The 18598-nt window shown below is 42.1% G+C and overlaps 2 protein-coding genes and 1 long non-coding RNA gene across 3 annotated transcripts; 1 reads left to right on the plus strand and 2 right to left on the minus strand.

The window, feature by feature from the left end:
• Window positions 1-212: 212 nt before the first annotated feature.
• Window positions 213-3478, minus strand: LOC129859172 (E3 ubiquitin/ISG15 ligase TRIM25-like). Its single transcript, XM_055928618.1, has 6 exons — window positions 2853-3478; window positions 2341-2436; window positions 1872-2105; window positions 1592-1751; window positions 1037-1195; window positions 213-915 (listed from the first exon to the last, which is right to left on the minus strand). The coding sequence occupies exons 1-6, from the start codon at window positions 3429-3431 to the stop codon at window positions 395-397; spliced, it is 1749 nt and encodes a 582-aa protein (XP_055784593.1). The 5' UTR covers window positions 3432-3478; the 3' UTR covers window positions 213-394.
• Window positions 3479-10399: 6921 nt separating this feature from the next.
• Window positions 10400-15897, minus strand: LOC129859174 (E3 ubiquitin/ISG15 ligase TRIM25-like). The gene is made up of 6 exons (XM_055928619.1): window positions 15192-15897; window positions 14603-14698; window positions 14150-14383; window positions 13886-14045; window positions 13625-13786; window positions 10400-11215 (listed from the first exon to the last, which is right to left on the minus strand). Exons 1-6 carry the CDS (start codon window positions 15765-15767, stop codon window positions 10677-10679), a joined length of 1767 nt encoding a protein of 588 aa, XP_055784594.1. The 5' UTR covers window positions 15768-15897; the 3' UTR covers window positions 10400-10676.
• LOC129859175 (uncharacterized) lies at window positions 10844-18109 on the plus strand. Its single transcript, XR_008760133.1, has 2 exons — window positions 10844-11238; window positions 15887-18109. It is a non-coding gene; the product is annotated as an uncharacterized LOC129859175 (long non-coding RNA).
• The last annotated feature ends 489 nt before the right edge of the window (window positions 18110-18598 follow it).

Below are 18598 nucleotides of genomic sequence, written 5' to 3' on the forward strand. Positions count from 1 at the left end.
GCTCAAATCCCTCGCTCAACCCCTTGCGAATTGATGGAAAATGATTAACACACTGAGAGAGAAGAATGAGACATTTTTTTTAAATATATGGGGAAGCCTGGCTACCCTTGCCGTCCGTGAATACACGCCACTGTATAAAGACAAGGTATTTATATTACGTACTGTACCTGCCTGTGTTCCTCCCTGGTAGAGGGCTCATGCTGACTGTGGAAGTGGGAGTTTTATACAAAACCCATTTTAGAAAAATGCACTAGAATCAGGATAATTTATGTGCACATTTATTTAAACTTGGTAATACTTCTTAACATCTTATAATATGGATCTTTCCCGTCACTATTCTGACCCCTTTGCTTGTCTTAATTCTAACTGTATAACTGTAACTCACTGTAACTCATCACTGTGTCGGTGTCAGTATCTTGAGAGACGTAGTGACAAAGAACCCAGGATAAAGGGGTTGAGTGAAATTGGTCTGGACTCTGTGGAGAAGGGTCATTGCGTCAAAGACACTGTAGAAGGACAGAGTTCCTGCCTTGTGGTCCAAGTACATTCCTACTACTCTGGTAGAGCGGGGGACTGGTATGTCAGTCTGTTTATCATTGTGATAGAAGTAGCAGCTAGAGGCACCACACTCCAAACACCAGGCCTGATTACTGCTTCTTAACCACTCATTATGTCCTCTCCTGCTGATCCCTTTATATGAGACAGCTATGCAAACCTCCACCCCGGTCCACTCTACCTCCCAGTAGCAGGCTCCAGACAGGCCCTCTCTACACAACACCTGGGGGTAGGTGGTAAATCTGTCTGGATGGTCAGGATAAAGCTGGTCGTTATCACTCCATGTTACCTTCCTGTTCCCCTCAGACAGACACAGCTCTTTATGTGCTGTGTTGGGATCCAATGTGAGCTGGCAGGAATCTGAGGATGAAGACAAAACAACAGGTGAAATGTATGTGTGCATGTTTGTGTCCTCATGCATATGCGTATGTATGTGTGTGTGTTTTTGTACATGTGTATGTACAGTATGTTCTTGACTCACATTTCAAGAACTCCTCTCTGGTTTTGGGTTCAGACCTCGTCTTCTGACAGGTGGTGTCATTCCCATGTGTTAGTCCTCCAACTGACAGTCCAGACTGAGTTGTGCCAAAGGATGGAAGACAACGGGGCTCAGAAGGTGGAACAATGTGGACTTTTGTCACTATGGAAACAACAGGAAATCAAGTATCACTTGTGTACACTGATCATGACATAAACATTACAGCAAGTCAATGGGATAAGTAACTGAAAAAGGTTCTCCATTGAGAACAAACATTCAACCATAAATTCACCTACTGTACTGAACTTACTAAATGGTAGATTAGGGTCTCGATGAATTCCGTAGCGTGGAATATCTGCGTTGTAGCGCGAATGGCATTTAAAGGCAATGGTACCTCGTTCGTGGAGACTGCATTCACAGTAAACTCTGCATGTGTCGGCTCAATCGGAAATTACCTTTAAATATCATGCGCGCTACAACGCAGATTACCTGCTCTATGGATTTAATCGAGCCCTAACTTGCATCGTATATACTGTCCTAATACTGTATGTTACCTACTTTTTACAGAGATCTTGGCAATTTCCCCAGAGCAGATCTTTTCAACTTGACTTTTCAGCCCAGCGACTGATTTCCTTATATACTCAAAGGAGACGTGTTGATTGAAAGTGATGATGGGTAAGGCCTTAGATCCAAGAGGGACAGAGAGAGACTGGAAACTCTACAGATACATTAAACAAAAAAGATTAGAATACAGGAAAAAGATTATTGCTGTGAAAGTTCAAAAAATATTTTTCAGCAGTAACACCTGATGCTGGGAACAGAGAGACATTGATATCACCTGGAGGAATTGGATGTTGTCTTCAGTGTGTGAGAGCTGCTCCAACTCGGCCTCTCTCCTCCTCAGCTCAGCCATCTCCTGGTCCAGTTGCTTCAGCACTCCTTCAGCTCGACTCACTTCAGCCTTCTCCTGGGCTCTGATAAGCTCTTTCACCTCAGAGCGCCTTCTCTCAATGGAGCGAATCAGTTCAGTAAAGATCCTCTCACTGTTCTTCACCGCTGCCTCTGCAGAGCACTGTTAGGACAAACCGAAAGAGAGGATGGGTTGCATTTTAACCAGCCCATTCACTCAGCTCTCATCAGAACCCCAGAAACATGTTCCCTACAGTGGGGCTCAATAGGATTGGAACATATCCGAGCACTGGGCTCCTCACTGGCTCCAGTTTTTCTGCAGTTTAGTTTAGGAGGAATACATCATTTTAGAGGGCTAACTGCTAAGTAAATACATGTAAATGGTTAACAACACTCACCTTGAGTGAATACACAGCCTGTCTCACCTCTTGCATCTCATTCTCTTTATCCTGGATTCTCTGTTTGGATTTCTGTTGTTTTCCCCCCACCTGGCTCTGCAGGAAAACACATGTAATTCCATGGTTCATTTGTACAAGTGATTCTGTCTTAATGAGAACAGATCAAACTTTATGATAGGTCAAAGTCTATGCAATATGGAAAAGGCATGCGCGTGTCTGTGTGAGTCTGTATGAGTGTGACCAATCGTGTTCGATCACAGATCTCCTGCGTGCCAGAAAATATCATTAGCTTGCTAAGCCAAAGCCTAGGCATTAGCTGAAAGAGCCAATGCAACTATTCAGGTCTCAGTAAAGGTAACATCACATGAGTGTGTATATTAGCACAGCTAAATTATTGGGTGTTGGCTGACTTCCTTTTCAAAGCTATGTTGTACAGTAGTGACTAATGTTCAGCAATGAATGTTATTTTCACAGTGATTCTTTGAATGAGCGGAATTATAGATTGTCAATACCTGTCTCTCAGTCCTTTCTGATTCAGCTGAGACTGTATCATGGCCTTTATGTTCATCCATTGTACACAGATAACAGATAAACTGCTGATCAGTACGGCAGTAAATCTCCACCAGTTTGTCATGATGAGAGCAGATCTTCTCCTCTAGTTGTGTGGAGGCTTTGACCAGCGTGTGCTTCTTAAAGGTAGGAGATTCATAGTGAGGCTGGAGGTGAGTCTCACAGTAAGAGGCCAGACACACCAGACAGGACTTGACCGCTTTGAGTTTTCTCCCAGTGCAGACATCACACGCTACATCTTCAGGTCCAGCATAATGGTGAGCAGGGGTAGCAGCTTGGAGTCCTGTCTTCTTCAGATTCTCCACCAATTCTGCTAGCATGGTGCTTTTCTTCAGAACCGGCCTTGGGATGAAGGTCTGTCTGCACTGAGGGCAGCTGATCAGAAAACCCATCACATAATCCTGATCCCAGCAGTCCTTAATACAGCCCATACAGTAGCTGTGTCCACAGGGAATAGTCACCGGATCCTTCAGTAGATCCAGACATATTGAACAACTGATTGAATCCATGGCTGCTGACATTGTGGTGCACACACTAGCCGAATGATACTACTTTCGTTGCTCTAGAATTGTTTGTGCTTTTGAGTGGGAACATTCCTGGTTGTACACAGTGTTGTGTTGGACAGACACCAGGAAGAGGGTTGTGATTGGACAGAGGTGGTTAAGGAAGTTCTATTTATAGTATGTAACACTCCATTCTCCCAAAATGACAATTCACTCGATACAGTCCACTACACCTCCAAGTACATAGTTATAACCAGATTTATTGAGGAAGATTAAAGTGACGATTCAGGAGAACAGTCTGTAGGCAGTATGATGGTAGATCAGGGGGTGACCTGGAGTATGTGAACTGGAGTCCTGGGCTCCCATTTCACTTGGCAACAGTGGCGATCCTCAATGGCCATAGACTTACAGTGTGTTCCAGGGGATAGGTGTGAGCAAGGTGCTGCGAGAACATAATGAGTAGTTATTTGTGATGGAATATGAGTTGTAGATCAGTGATTCTGTATAGTGCCTTGCTCAGCCGATCCTGTCAAACGGGTTAGTTAGAAGATAAGAGGGTGGAGAAATGTAGCCTGAAATCCAGGCCTGTCTGTGCTAACGTTCCACTCCTTGTACTCTGTGTCACATGACAAGAAGTGGCAAGGAGTGGAATGATAGCACAAACCCTCTGGTACCCAGGCTAGGAGAAAGGAGGGCGGCTTGCAAACACTGGAGACATGGACACCCTATTCTCCACATTCTGTAGCACAGAAGCAATCGTTTAGTTTAATTGTGGTTGTTGCCAACATAACAATGTGGCAAAAAAATATTGTGTGGTGAAGCTGTGAAAAGTAGCTTATGTACTTGGGCACATAACCACAAAACGGATTGTTTGCTCCTCTATTGCAAACCCACGGCAATTGTTATGAATCCCCTGTCGGTATCTGTTAACACCATTTCACAGCCCTTTCAAACCTCTGTAGTAGGAGCCCTCCCCAGCAAGAGTCAGGGTGTCTGCCTGATGATCTCTGCCCCCTCTGTGACCTGGGGCTCTGACCACTGGTTGGTTGCTAGGGGCCAGTTGTTAGGGCGCCGGACACCTGTCCAGCAATGAACTACCAGTTCTTCAGTGATGCACACTTCTAGGTAAAACTATGACTACAGTAAAATTACGTGCTACACATACCATACCAGTTAAAAGTTTGGATACACGTACTCATTCAAGGGATTTTCTTTATTTTTGCTATTTTCTACACTGTAGAATAATAGTGAAGACCTCAAAACTATGAAATAACACACATGGAATCATGCCTTGATGACACCTAGCTCACTCTTGGCATGCTCTCAACCTGCTTCAACTTGAATGCTTTCCAACAGTTTTGAATGAGTTCCCACATATGCTTAGCACTTGTTGGCTGCTTTTCCTTCACTCTGTGGTCCAACTCATCCCAAACCATCTCAATTGGGTTGAGGTCGAGTGATTGTGAGGCCAGATCAACTGATGCAGCACTCTATCAATCTCCTTCTTGGTCAAATAGCCCTTACACAGCCTGGAGGTGTGTTGGGTCATTGTCCTGTTGAAAAACAAAGGATAGTCCCACTAAGCGCAAACCAAATGGGATGGTGTATCGCTGCAGAATGCTGTGGTAGCCATGCTTGTTAATTGTGCCTTGAATTCTAAATAAATCACAGACAGTGTCACCAGCAAAGCACCCCCACACCATCACACCTCCCCCTCCATGCTTCATGGTGGGAACCACACATGCAGAGATCATCCATTCACCTACTCTGCATCTCACACCAAAAATCGAAAATTTATATTCATCAGACAAAGGACAGATTTCCACCAGTCTGTTGTCCATTTTTCGTGTTTCTTGGCCCAAGAAAGTCTCTTCTTTTCCTTTAGTAGTTATTCCTTTGCAGAAATTCAACCATGAAGGCCTGATTCACGCAGTCTCCTCTGAACAATTGATGTTGAGATGTGTCTGTTGCTTGAACTCTGTGAAGCATTTATTTGGGCTGCAATTTCTGAGGCTGGTAACTCTAATTAACTTATCCTCTACATCAGAGGTAACTCTGGGTCTTCCTTTTCTGTGGCGGTCCTCATGAGAGCCAGTTTCATCATAGCGCTTGATGGTTTTTGCGACTGCACTTGAAGAAACTTTCAACGTTTTTGAGATTTTCCACATTGACTGACCTTCATGTCTTACAGTAATGATGGAATGTTGTTTCTCTTTGCTTATTTGAGCTGTTCTTGCCATAATATGGACTTGATCTTTAACCAAATAGGACTATCTTCTGTATACCACACCTACCTTGTCATAACACAATTTCTTTCCTTCTTAATGTGTTTGAGCCAATCAATTGTGTTTTGACAAGGTAGGGGTGGTATACAAAAGATAGCCATACCTTCTCAAAACACAACTGATTGGCTCAAACACATTAAGAAGGAACAAAATTCCACAAATGAACTGTTCACAAGGCACACCTTTTAATTGAAATGCATTCCAGGTTAATACCTCATGAAGTTGGTTGAGAGAAAGCCAAGAGTGTGCAAAGTTGTCATCAAGTCAAAGGGTGGCTACTTTGAAGAATCTCAAATATAAAATATATTTTGATTTGTTTAACACTTATTTAGTTACTACATGATTCCATATGTGTTATTTCATAGCTTTGATGTCTTCACTATTATTCTACAATGTAGAAAATAGTAAAAATAAAGAAAAACCCTTGAACGAGTAGGTGTGTTCAAACCTTTGACTGGTACTGTAGTTACTGATCCAGTTGCCATTTGGCTGTAAAGGTTATCCCAGATAACTAAACTCTATCTAGTCTGCACATTCCAATAGCTGTACCAGTTAACCATTCAGCAGTACCAAGTTATGTATATTACTACTGTACCTGCCTGTGTTCCTCCCTGGTAGAGGGCTCATGCTGACTGTGAAAGACCTTTAGTGGACTGGGCAGTTGTATATGGAATCCATAAGAATTCACAAGGAAAAGATTGTCAGGATCATTCATGTAAACATTTATTTAAACTTGGTAATATTTCCTCACCAATTGTTTAATAGTGATGTGACTGGTGAAAAACATACTGTGGAAGCAAACTCTCTTTCTTGCCCATGTTTACACCAATCCAATGCGTTTTAACTTTAGTACTGCCTGTAAATGTAAGAGGAATCAAGTTAGCTACCTTGCCATTTTTTTCCCTGAAAGTTAGTGATAGTCAGTGGTGAGGACTTAAGGGCTCAGAACTTCGCACAATTATGTCTCTGATATCTTGCCTTTCTCTTCTACTCGAGGCCCTCCGGCGATGTACGCAATTTAGCGGTTGTAGCTGTCTCTGGTTGTGTCAAACGAAGAGGTTTAATTTTTCTTTCTCCGAATCTGGCTTTAGCTTTTGAAGATTTTGAACGGTTGGGTCTTTTAGCTATTATGACCCCTATGACCCCATTTCTGAAAGCTAAGACTCTCCCGAACACGTATATGTATTCCATTTCCCTGTACGACGCAAGCTGTACAATACTCGTTAGAAAGGACTGTGACAAAAGTACAACTGAAAAGAGTGCAGAACTGTTTTTCTACACATTTATTATTACCAATTTTCCCTTATCATTTCCTGAACAATACCACATTTATTACCAATCTTCCCTTATCATTTCCTGAACAATACCACATTTATTACCAATCTTCCCTTATCATTTCCTGAACAATACCACATTTATTACCAATCTTCCCTCATCATTTCCTGAACAATACCACATTTATTACCAATCTTCCCTTATCATTTCCTGAACAATACCACATTTATTACCAATCTTCCCTTATCATTTCCTGAACAATACCACATTTATTACCAATCTTCCCTCATCATTTCCTGAACAATACCACATTTATTACCAATCTTCCCTCATCATTTCCTGAACAATACCTTCCGGATGCATTTTACTCACGTTTTGATGCAAATAAAAATGTATACTCCTTTCCCATATTAAATACATTTGACATATTTTATAATTAGGTTTATGAACATACATGTAAACACTTGGTTGCAAAGTATATCTGTTCGAGAATGGTTCAAAAGGCAATAACGAAATATACATATTGGCTTGATATTGCAAAAGAAAATATCCGATATACGTCATTTGCCCAGAATTTCCACATCAGTGCATCCCTAACTACAGCGCCTTCAGAAAGTATTCATACCCCTTGACTTATTCCACATTTTGTTGCATTACAGCCTGAATTCAACTTTGATTAAATGTATTTGTTTCTCATCCATCTACACAAAATATACCATAATGACAAAGTGAAAATATGTTTTTAGAAATGTTTGCAAATGTATAAAAAAAATGGGATTGTACAATATTTGCACATTATTCTTTAAACAATTCTTCAAGCTCTGTATTCCATTTATTTTTATCCCAAAAAACTCCTTAGTCCTTGCCGATGACAAGCACACGCATAACATATTGCAGCCACCACCATGCTTGAAAATATGAAGAGTGGTAGTCAGTGAAAGTTATTTTCTTTGCCAAAATTTTTGTCGTTTTACTTTTGTGCCTTATTGCAAACAACATGCATGTTTTGTAACATTTTATATTCTCTACAGGCTTCCTTCTTTTCACTTAGTCATTTAGGTTTGTATTGTGGAGTAACTACTATGTCGTTGATTGATCCTCAGTTTTCTCCTATCATAGCCATTCAACTCTGCAACTGTTTTAAAGTCACTATTGGCCTCATGGTGAAATCCCTGAGCAGTTTCCTTTCTGGCAACTGAGTTAGGAAGGACACCTGTATCTTTGTGGTGACTGGGTGTATTTATACACCATCCAAAGTGTAATTAATAACTCACCATGCTCAAAGGGATATTCAATGTCTGCTTTTTTTACCCATCTACCAATATGTGTCTTTCTTTGCGATGCATTGGAAAACCTCCTTGGTCTTTGTGGTTTAATCTGTGTTTGAAATTCATTGCTCGGCTGAGAGACCTTATGTGTGTGGTACCAAGATCAGGTAGTCATTCAAAAATCATGTTAAATACTTATTGCACACATAGTGTGTCCATGCAACTTATTATGTGACTTGTTAAAATGGATTAATGGGATCGGTGTCCCTAAACCGGGACGGTTGTTGCTTAATATGCGATAATGTGACTAGAATGACGTTGTAAACAATAGCCAATTCCGGGACATAGACATGTCTTATATGGGCAGAAAGCTTAAATTCTTGTTAATCTAACTGCCGTGTCCAATTTACAGTAGCTATTACAAAAACAAAAATAGCATGCTATTGTTAGAGAATAGTGCACAACAACAAAACACTTTTATCACAACAACTGGTTTGATACATTCACCTCTGAAGGTAAATAATGTACTTACTTCTGTCTCTAACCCCTGCCCGGCCTTGGAATGTGCAAACTTAAATGTTTTATTACCATAGCATTTTTGTATGTTCTCTATAGTTATGTACTTGAAAATGTATAAATTGACCAATTTGGCACATTTGGGCAAACTTCTGGCAAACTTGATACAAAATGTTGTGTAGTGATGTAATTCTTCACATGATCAGTCTGAAACTTTGCACACACACTGCTGTCATCTTGGGCACAACATCTAAATTACACCTAAAATCCTATCTAAGTGTATGGCCTTTCTCTTGCATGTCAATGATGATGGAACAAAAAAATAAATAGCAAACACATATTTTTTTGTTTGTATTATCTTTTATCAGATCTAATGTGTTATATTCTCCTACATTCATTTCACATTCCCACAAACTTCCACACAGTTTTTCCTTTCAAATGGTGTCAAGAATATGCATATCCTTGCTTCAGGTCTTGAGCTACAGGCAGTTAGATTTGGGTATGTCATTTTAGGTGAAAATTGAAAAAAAGGGTCCTATCCTTAAGTGATTTAAATTCAGGCTGTAACACAACAAAATGTGGAAGAAGTCAAGGGGTGTGGATACTTTCTGAAGGCAGAGTAACTAAAACCAGAAAGTACAGTGGTTCCTCCTTTAAAAGTTGTGAGCTTACACCGCGGGACTTAGAGGTACCCAGCATCACGGCTTCATTGCTCCAGAACACCACAAGGGTGAGTTAGAGCACTCATTATGCATTTTATATGACCAATCATGAGTGGTTCCAATGATGAATTTGACATGAGCCACCCCTCCCTGGTGACTTTCTTCAGCAAAGATGGCTGACAAAACATTACGGGGAGGCAAATGTAAGTAGTTATTACATCATAACGAGTCAAGCAAAAAATGTACAAATTGAGAGGAATATGTTAGTTAATGTAGAGACAAACGATTGTGCATATTTTTTCTATGAATAGAAACACCATAATATTAATCAAATTAATTAAGCCACATTTCTTAAAATCAATCCCAAATACTATGTTATTACAAAAAAGGTTTTAAATTCTCTGGTAATGCCAATACGGAAGTACTATCAAATGCTTCTCTAAGGTGCCCTCTGGTGGTCAAACTAGCAATAACTTGCAGTAACAGAAGAAATGGCTGAGAAGGAAATGATGGGCAACAGAATGCTCCGGCAGCACACAAGGTGTGCTTCAGTATGAAGTAACTTTTAAAGGAGGAACCACTGTATGTAGAAACTATAATGATACTTATTTTCCGCAAATTGCTTTTGACACACAAACTGGTCCCAAAAAAGTCTGTTGAATTTCAGAATCCAGATGTGCCCCTCGAGCCAAAATCATTGCCCACCCCTGTAGGTGGTGACGCAAAGACCTTATTTGTATTTCAAAGGTTTTCAGATAGCCTTTTTATGCTTCATTCAAGGGCTTCATTCAAGGGGGAGGGTGGGCTCAGACTGGCATTTGCCTGTGGCCTCCAAATCAAAGTCCGTCCCTAGTGATAGTGATGCACAAGCTAGGTCTATTTTAGCTTGAAAACACCCTAAAAACTTGAAAACCCTATTAGATATTTGCCCAAATTTTGGAGAAAAAAAACTCAAACTGAACATAGTTCATGATGGTTTTATTTTATTTTTGAGTCAAAGATAATAGTTTCAGTATAGTTTTAGTTTTTAAAACGGGTTTGTCAGCTCGAATCCCCGAGCTGACAAGGTAAAAATGTGTCGTTCTGCCCATGAACAAGGCAGTTAACCCACTGTTCGCAGGTAGGCCGTCAATGTAAATATGAATTTGTTCATAGCTGACTTGCCTAGTTAGTTTGTTTATTTACTTTTTATTTTTTTACAATTTGTTTTATTTTATTTCAGTTTACTAAATCTTTTTTTCAAGATTCGTTTTTGTTTTAGTTTGCTATAATAATCTTGTTCGGTTTCAGTATATTCACAGTTCTAGAGACAGTGAACCCAGGATAGAGGGGCTGAGTGAAAGTGGTTTGGACTCTGCAGAGGAGGGTCATTGTGTCAGAGATACTGTAGAAAGACAGAGTTCCTGCACTGTGGTCCAGATACACTCCTACTCTGGTGGAACAGGAGACAGGTATGACAATGACAAGTTTATCATTGTGATAGAAAGAGCAACCAGAAGCATCACACTCCAAACACCAGGCCTGTTTACTGCTTCTAAACAAACCCTCATCAGGTCCTCTCCTGCTGATCCCTTTATATGAGACAGCTATATCAACCCATTCCCCGCTCCACTCCACCTCCCAGTAGCAGGCTCCAGACAGACCCTCTCCACACAACACCTGGGGGTAGGTGGTAAATCTGTCTGAATGGGCAGGATAAAGCTGGTCCTTATAACGCCGTGTCACCTTTCTGTTCCCCTCAGACAGATACAGACAGTTAAATGCTGTGTTGGGATCCAATGTGAGCTGACAGGAATCTGAGGAGAAGACAAAACAACAGGTGAAATGTATGTGTGCTTCCAGGTGTGTGTGTGTAGTATATTAATGTGCATTGTACAGTCCCAGCTAGCACATTTGGTTCCTTGGAAGCTGTGTGAACGTAAGTTTTTAGTTTTATCATAGCCGGAAGGTAGGGAGGGGCAGTTCCTCTTGCTGCTTCGTAGGCAAGTACCATGGTCTTGTAGTGGATGCGAGCATCAACTGGAAGCCAGTGGAGTGTGTGGAGGAGTGGGGTGACATGGGAGAACTTGGGAAGGTTGAAAACCAGGCGGGCTGCAGCATTCTGGACAAATTGCAGGATTTGATGGCACAAGCGGGGAGCCCAGCCAACAGAGAGTTGCAGTAGTCCAGACGGGAGATGACAAGTGCCTGGATTAGGACCTGCACTGTTTCCTGTGTGAGGAAGGGTTGTACTCTACTGATGCTGTAGAGCATGAACCTGCAGGAGCGAGTCACTGCTTTGATGTTTGCAGAGAAAAACAGGGTGTTGTCCAGGGTCACACCAATGTTCTTTGTACTCTGGGAGGGGGACACTGTGGAATTGTCAAACATGATGGAGAGGTCTTGGAGTGGGCAGGCCTTCCCCGGGAGAAAGAGCAGCTCCATCTTGTCGAGGTTGAGCTTAAGGTGGTGGGCCAACATCCAAGCTAAGATATCTGCTAGGCACGCAAAGATGTGTGCCGCCACCTGGGTGTCAGAAGGTGGGAAGGAGAAAACAGTTATCAGCGTCAACAAAACTCTCTCTATCTTCTTAAGTGTGTTTAGGTATGCTGGCCACGCCCACTAATTGGCCATACCTGATATTAATGAGTGCTTTTTTATGTTGAAATAAGGTCTGTTTGAATAGACTAAAATGAACAGGTTTGTGTAAGTTAAAAAAATAAAACACAGCTGTCCTGGTGGTGTAGTGGACTAATTCCATGAATAGAGAACAGAAGATCATAGGTTTGACGCTCACTGACGCCGTGCCACAATAGAAAAATAAATGCATGATTAATGCCTAAGCAAATGACTTTCCAAGGTGTCCTATCTGTGCTTGGAGTGCTAAACAGATAACCCAAACTGAGCTAGCAGTGTTATTAAAAGTCTTATTGAAACATGTTCTCAGAATGTTATTTAATTACCTTCAAATAATATATCATTTCTGTTCTCAGAAAGTTAATAAAACCTTCCAGAAAAACTTTCAGGGAACCATAGTAAAACATTCTCAGAACCTCCTGCAACCTAGTAATAATTTTTTTTTTTTACATCCATTCTCAGAACATTTAAAAAACACTGGTTAAGAAATGTATGGCTTCGTTCCCAGAACCAATGGGAAACCAAAAACTTACGTTCCCATAACTTCCAAGGAACAAAATGTGCTAGCTGGCAAGCACTGTGGCCAATTAGTGGATGCGGCCGACACACCTAAACACACTTAACAAGATAGAGTTTTGTTGATGCTGAGAACGGAATGTATATGTTTTTAAATAACACTCATAGAATGTTCTTTGAACTTTCTTAATGTTTTCTTGTGGTTTTTATGTAAAGTGGGGATGTCGATGTGCCAACTTCTGTTTGGTAGTGTCCGAACCATTTGGGCTACAAACTAACTTGCTCTACGACCCCCACAAGTGTCACGGCACTTGTCTGAAGGCAACGGGTACCAATTTTATTTTTTTAAGAATGAGGAAGCATGTAGAAATCCGTATGCTGAAGTACTGAATTTCCCACCTAAGAAACTGTCACGTTCCTGACCTATTTATGTTAGTTTTTGTGTGTTAGTTGGTCAGGACGTGAGGTTGGGTGGGCATTCTATGTTATCTGTTTCTATGTTGGTTTTGGTTTGCCTGGTATGGCTCTTGATTAGAGGCAGGTGGTTTGCGTTTGCCTCTAATTAAGAGTCATATTTAGGTAGGGCATTCTCACTGTTTGTTTGTGGGTGATTGTCTCCTGTGTCTGTATGTATGTTCGTACCACATAGGACTGTAGCGTTTGTTTGTTTCGTTTCGATGTCGTCTGTTTTCCTGTACGTAAGTTTATGTTTAGTTATGTAAGTTTATGTTCAGGTTGCGTCAACGTCGTTTTGTTATTTTGTAAGCTTGTTAAAGTGTTTTGTTTCGTTTCGTGTTTTGCCATCATCGTTATCAAATAAAAGATGGCTTATTTCCCAAAGCCTGCGTTTTGGTCTGAGGATCCTTCTCTCCTCACCTCATCTGAGGATGAGGAAAGCGACAGCCTTTACAGAAACATGGTTCTCAGACCATTATGTGCTAGTTGGGTATCCTGCACCATTCTCAGAATACTGTGGAAAGATTGTATGCAAAATAACCATGCTCTCACAAAGCTCTAAGAAACATATGGGTCTCAGAACGTTATGCACTAGCTGGGGTATATTCTTTACTCACATTCTAAGAACTCTTCTCTGGTCTTGGGTTCAGGCCTTGTCTTCTGACAGGTGGTATCATTCCCATGTGATGCTAGTCCTCCAACTGACAGTGTAGACTGAGTTGTGCCAAATGACGGAAGACAACGGGGCTCAGAAGGTGGAACAATGTGGACTTTTGTCACTATGGAAACATAGGAAATTAAATATCACAGTTCAATACTGATCATGACAAAAACATTACAGAGAGTCAAAGGGCTCAGTAGTTGCCTAGGATACCTACCTTTTACAGAGATCTTGGCAATTTCCCCAGAGCAGATTTTTCCTAATTGGCTTTTTAACTCAGCGACTGATTTCCTTACATCCTCAAAGAAGACGTGTTGGTTGACAGTGATGCTGAGTAAGTGTTCAGATCGAGGAGGGACACAGAGAGACTGGAAACTCTACAGAGACATAAAAAAACAGAACAGATTATTGTTGAGAAATACAAACATTTCACTTTCAGCAGTAACACTTGATGCTGGGGACAGAGAGTCACTGATATCACCTGGAGGAATTGAATGTTGTCTTCTGTGTGTGAGAGCTGCTCCAACTCGGCCTCTCTCCTCCTCAGCTCAGCCATCTCCTGGTCCAGTTGCTTCAGCAGTCCTTTTGCTTGACTCACTTCAGCCTTCTCCTGGGCTCTGATCAGCTCTTTCACCTCAGAGCGCCTTCTCTCAATGGAGTGGATCACCTCGGTAAAGATCCTCTCACTGTCCCCCACTGCTGCTTGTGCAGAGCGCTGTTAGGAAACAAACATAGAGAGGAGGGGTTCCATTTCAACCAGTTCATTCACTCAGCTTTCACAAGAACCCCAGACAACTTGTTCCCAACAGTGGGGCTCAGTGGGAATGGAACATGTCCCAGCACTGGCCTGATCACTGGCTTCAGTTTTACTGTAGTTTACTTTAAAGGGGACTATCTTCTAAGTAAATACATCCAAATGGTCAACAACACTCACCCTGAGTGACTTCACAGCCTGTCTCACATCCTGCATCTCTTTCTGTCTCTTCTGGATTCTCTGTTTGGTTTCCTTCTGTTTCTCTCCCAGTTGACTCTGGTGTAAAAAAACAAATGCCAGTCCATTGTTCATGTGTACAAGTGACTCTGTCTTACTGAGAACAGATCAAACTTCATGATAGGTCAAATTCCATGACTTAAGGAAGAAAAGTCACATGCGTGTCTGAATGCGCATGACTGATCATTTGCTATCCCAGGTCTCCTGTGTGCCAAAACAGCACACAAGCCTGCAAAAGCACTCAAAGCCTAGGCATTAGCTCAGGGAGCCAATGCAACTCCTCATGTCTCAGTCAAGGTCACACGTCATGTGAGTGTTGTAATCAAACCACCTCTGTTATATTCATGTGTGCATATGTGGGAAGGGAAAGGGGATACACATAACTGAATGCATTCAACCGATATGTGTTTTCCACATTTAACCCAACCCCTCTGAATCAGAGAGGTAACAGTGGCTGCCTTAATCCAGGATTTCCTTAACTCGGTCCATTGATACTGTGAATAAACAACTATTACAGAGTTGTTGTCCTTACCTGTCTCTCAGTCCTTTCTGATTCAGCTGAGACTGTATCATGGCCTTTATGTTCATCCATTGTACACAGATAACAGATAAACTGCTGATCAGTACGGCAGTAAATCTCCACCAGTTTGTCATGATGAGAGCAGATCTTCTCCTCTAGTTGTGTGGAGGCTTTGACCAGCGTGTGCTTCTTAAAGGTAGGAGATTCATAGTGAGGCTGGAGGTGAGTCTCACAGTAAGATGCCAGACACACCAGACAGGACTTGACCGCTTTGAGTTTTCTCCCAGTGCAGACATCACACGCTACATCTTCAGGTCCAGCATAATGGTGAGCAGGGGTAGCAGCTTGGAGTCCTGTCTTCTTCAGATTCTCCACCAATTCTGCTAGCATGGTGCTTTTCTTCAGAACAGGCCTTGGGGTGAAGGTCTGTCTGCACTGAGGGCAGCTATAGACACCCTTCAGATCACCCTGATCCCAGCAGTCCTTAATACAGCCCATACAGTAGCTGTGTCCACAGGGAATAGTCACCGGATCCTTCAGTAGATCCAGACATATTGAACACCTGATTGAATCAATGGCTGCTGCCATTGTGTTGCACACACTAACAGACTGAGCAGCAGAGTATTAAAGATGATCATTTCTCAAGACATGTTTGTGCTTATAAGTGGGAACATTTCCTGATGTGTACCTGTACTTTGTACCTGAAGGTGATGTGGCATTGGACAAAGACCAGGAAGAGGGTTGTAATTGGACTGAGGTGCCTGTGGAAGTTCCATTCATGGTACGTATGTGTGCCAAGCAATACTCTACACTTCCCAATTCTCTTGACTCAACACCTCAAAGTACATAGTTATTTAAAGATTTATTGAGGAAGATAATACGGCTCATAAAGGGACAATTCAGGAGGACAAAGTCACAAGGCGGCAGAATGGAAAGTCAAGGGAAGATTTTAGAATATGTGAACTGGAGTCCTGGGCTGCCATCTCACTTGGTACTGCAGCAATGGCGATCCTCAATGGTCATAGACTATAGGGTGTTCCAGGGGATGGGTGTGTGCAAGGTGCTGCGAGAACATAATGAAAAGCTATTTGGGATGGAATATGATTTGTAGATCAGGGATTCTGTACAGTGCCTTGCTCAGCTCATCCTGTCAAACGGGTTAGTTAGAAGATCGACGGTGGAGAAAGGTAGCCTGAAATCCAGACCTGTCTGTGCTAACATTCCACTCCTTGTACACTCAGGCTAGGAGAAAGGGAGGCCTGCTAACACTGGAGAAATGGGAAAAACCCTAACCTCTATATACTGTAGTACACAAGTAATTATTTGTTGAATTATGGTTGTTGCCAACACAACACTGTGGTGACATTATAACATGCAAATATTGTGTGGGAGTTGTGAAAGGTAGCCTATTTACTTGCGAATACAACCGCCTAACTGATGATGGGCAGATTTGTCTGGGGGTATCGTCGGACAGGGCCACAGTGTCCCCCGACCCCCCCCCCCCCCCCCGTCCGTCTCAGCCTCCAGTATCTATGCTGCAATAGTCTCTGTGCCGGGGGGCTAGGGTCAGTCTGTTATATCTAGTGTAATTCTCCTGTCACATCTGTTGTCCTGTGTGAATCTAAGTATTCTCCCTCTAATTCTCTCTCTCCCTCTTCTCCCGGTGGATCTGAGCCCTTAGGACTATGCTTCAGGACAACCTGGCCTGATGACACCTGGCTGTCCCCAGTCCACCTGGTCAGGCTTCTGCTCCAGTTTCAACTGTTCTGTCTGCAGCTATGGAACCCTGACCTGTTCACTGTACGTGCAACCTTGTCCCGGACCAACTGTTTTTGACTCTCTCTCTCTCTCCCTACCGCACCTGCTGCCTCTGACCAACTGACATTTACTCCTGAGGTACTGACCTGTTGCATCCTCAACAACCACTGTGATTACTATTTGACCCTGCTGGTCATCTATGAACATTTGAACATCTTGAAGAACAATCTGGCCTTAATGGCCATGTACTAATATAATATCCACCCGGCACAACCAGAAGAGGACTGGCCACCCCTCAGAGCCTGGTTCCTCTCTAGGTTTCTTCCTCGGTTCCTGCCTTTCTAGGGAGTTTTTCCTAGCCACCATGCTTCTACATCTGCATTGCTTGCTGTTTGGGGTTTTAGGCTGGGCTTCTGTATAACACTTTGTGACATCTGCTGATGTAAAAAAGCGCTTTATAAATACATTTTACTGATTGAATTTGATTGATATGTCTGCAAACAGTCTAGCTCCTCTCTTACGAACCGATGGCCATGAACCAGTAGTTCCTCTCCACAGGGGATTGCATTTAGCTGCACTAATGCACTTAACTGCCAGTTCCCTCTAGAAAACAAGTGTAATGGCTGAAGGGGTGGTGAATAACAACAGGAAGTATTTTCACAGCTTGGAACAAACTCAGTATATGTATGAGCACAGTGGCCACCAAGGATAGGAACGAACGATTCTGTAATGATGACTTTGAATGTGAAAGGAGTTGTAAATATTTCAAATGAGACACAGTACTGTACTGATCACAGCCTGATCATGACAGAAGCACAGCAGAGCAAACAATCTCATCGGAGGAAGTTTTGTATTGATGCTCGCATAAGGACAGTGTCCGGCTTCATTATCTTCCTCCTTGAAGACATGGGAAGATCCTCTTAATACGTGATTGATGCTCTTCAGCATTGGCAGTGGGCAGTAGTGCATGGTGTAATCAATTCTGTGTTTATCCTGCATCCAGAACCCCTGAAGAGAAGAGTGTGTGAGTAGAATATGTTATAACAGTTGTGTTGGCTGATGAATCAGCCTGTGAAACCAGCTTTTGGTATACAGCATAAAACTAAGCAGTGGAAAAACGTGGAACGTTTCCTTACAATCCAGAATGTTGAATAAAGTTACATTTGAACATACCCTACCGGTTGTCTGTGTGGTTAGTCCTACAGTGGGTCGAATTTTGAAAAGGAAAGTATTAAATACCCAACTTTTTAGAATGCCGGTACTGCATTGACATTTCTATTACCTGGCACATGCGCAAAACCATGTAAACACCTGCAACACGTCAGTAAGTATGCATGCATCCGCGTGCATGTCCTTCCGTCTTGTGAACGGTCTTAGGTCAGGAACAAACACGTCTTGATTGCCACAGACAGAGATCCGCATTTTGAAATCGGTTTAATAATACTTTAATGGGGATATTTTGTCAAAAATGTTGACCCACTGAAGGACCAACCCCACGGACAATTGGCAGAGTTAGTTCAAATAAATATTTGTATTCAACGTTCGTGACAGACGAAACGTATTCGTTTTTGTAAATGTGAGCACCTATGCCGTGCTGTAGTGTTACAAACAGCCACCATCCAGACTTTGTCCATTCCAATTATGTCCATCAGGCGAGCCAT

This window comes from Salvelinus fontinalis, chromosome 7, assembly GCF_029448725.1.
Source record: "Salvelinus fontinalis isolate EN_2023a chromosome 7, ASM2944872v1, whole genome shotgun sequence".
In the NCBI taxonomy this organism is placed as follows: domain Eukaryota; kingdom Metazoa; phylum Chordata; class Actinopteri; order Salmoniformes; family Salmonidae; genus Salvelinus; species Salvelinus fontinalis.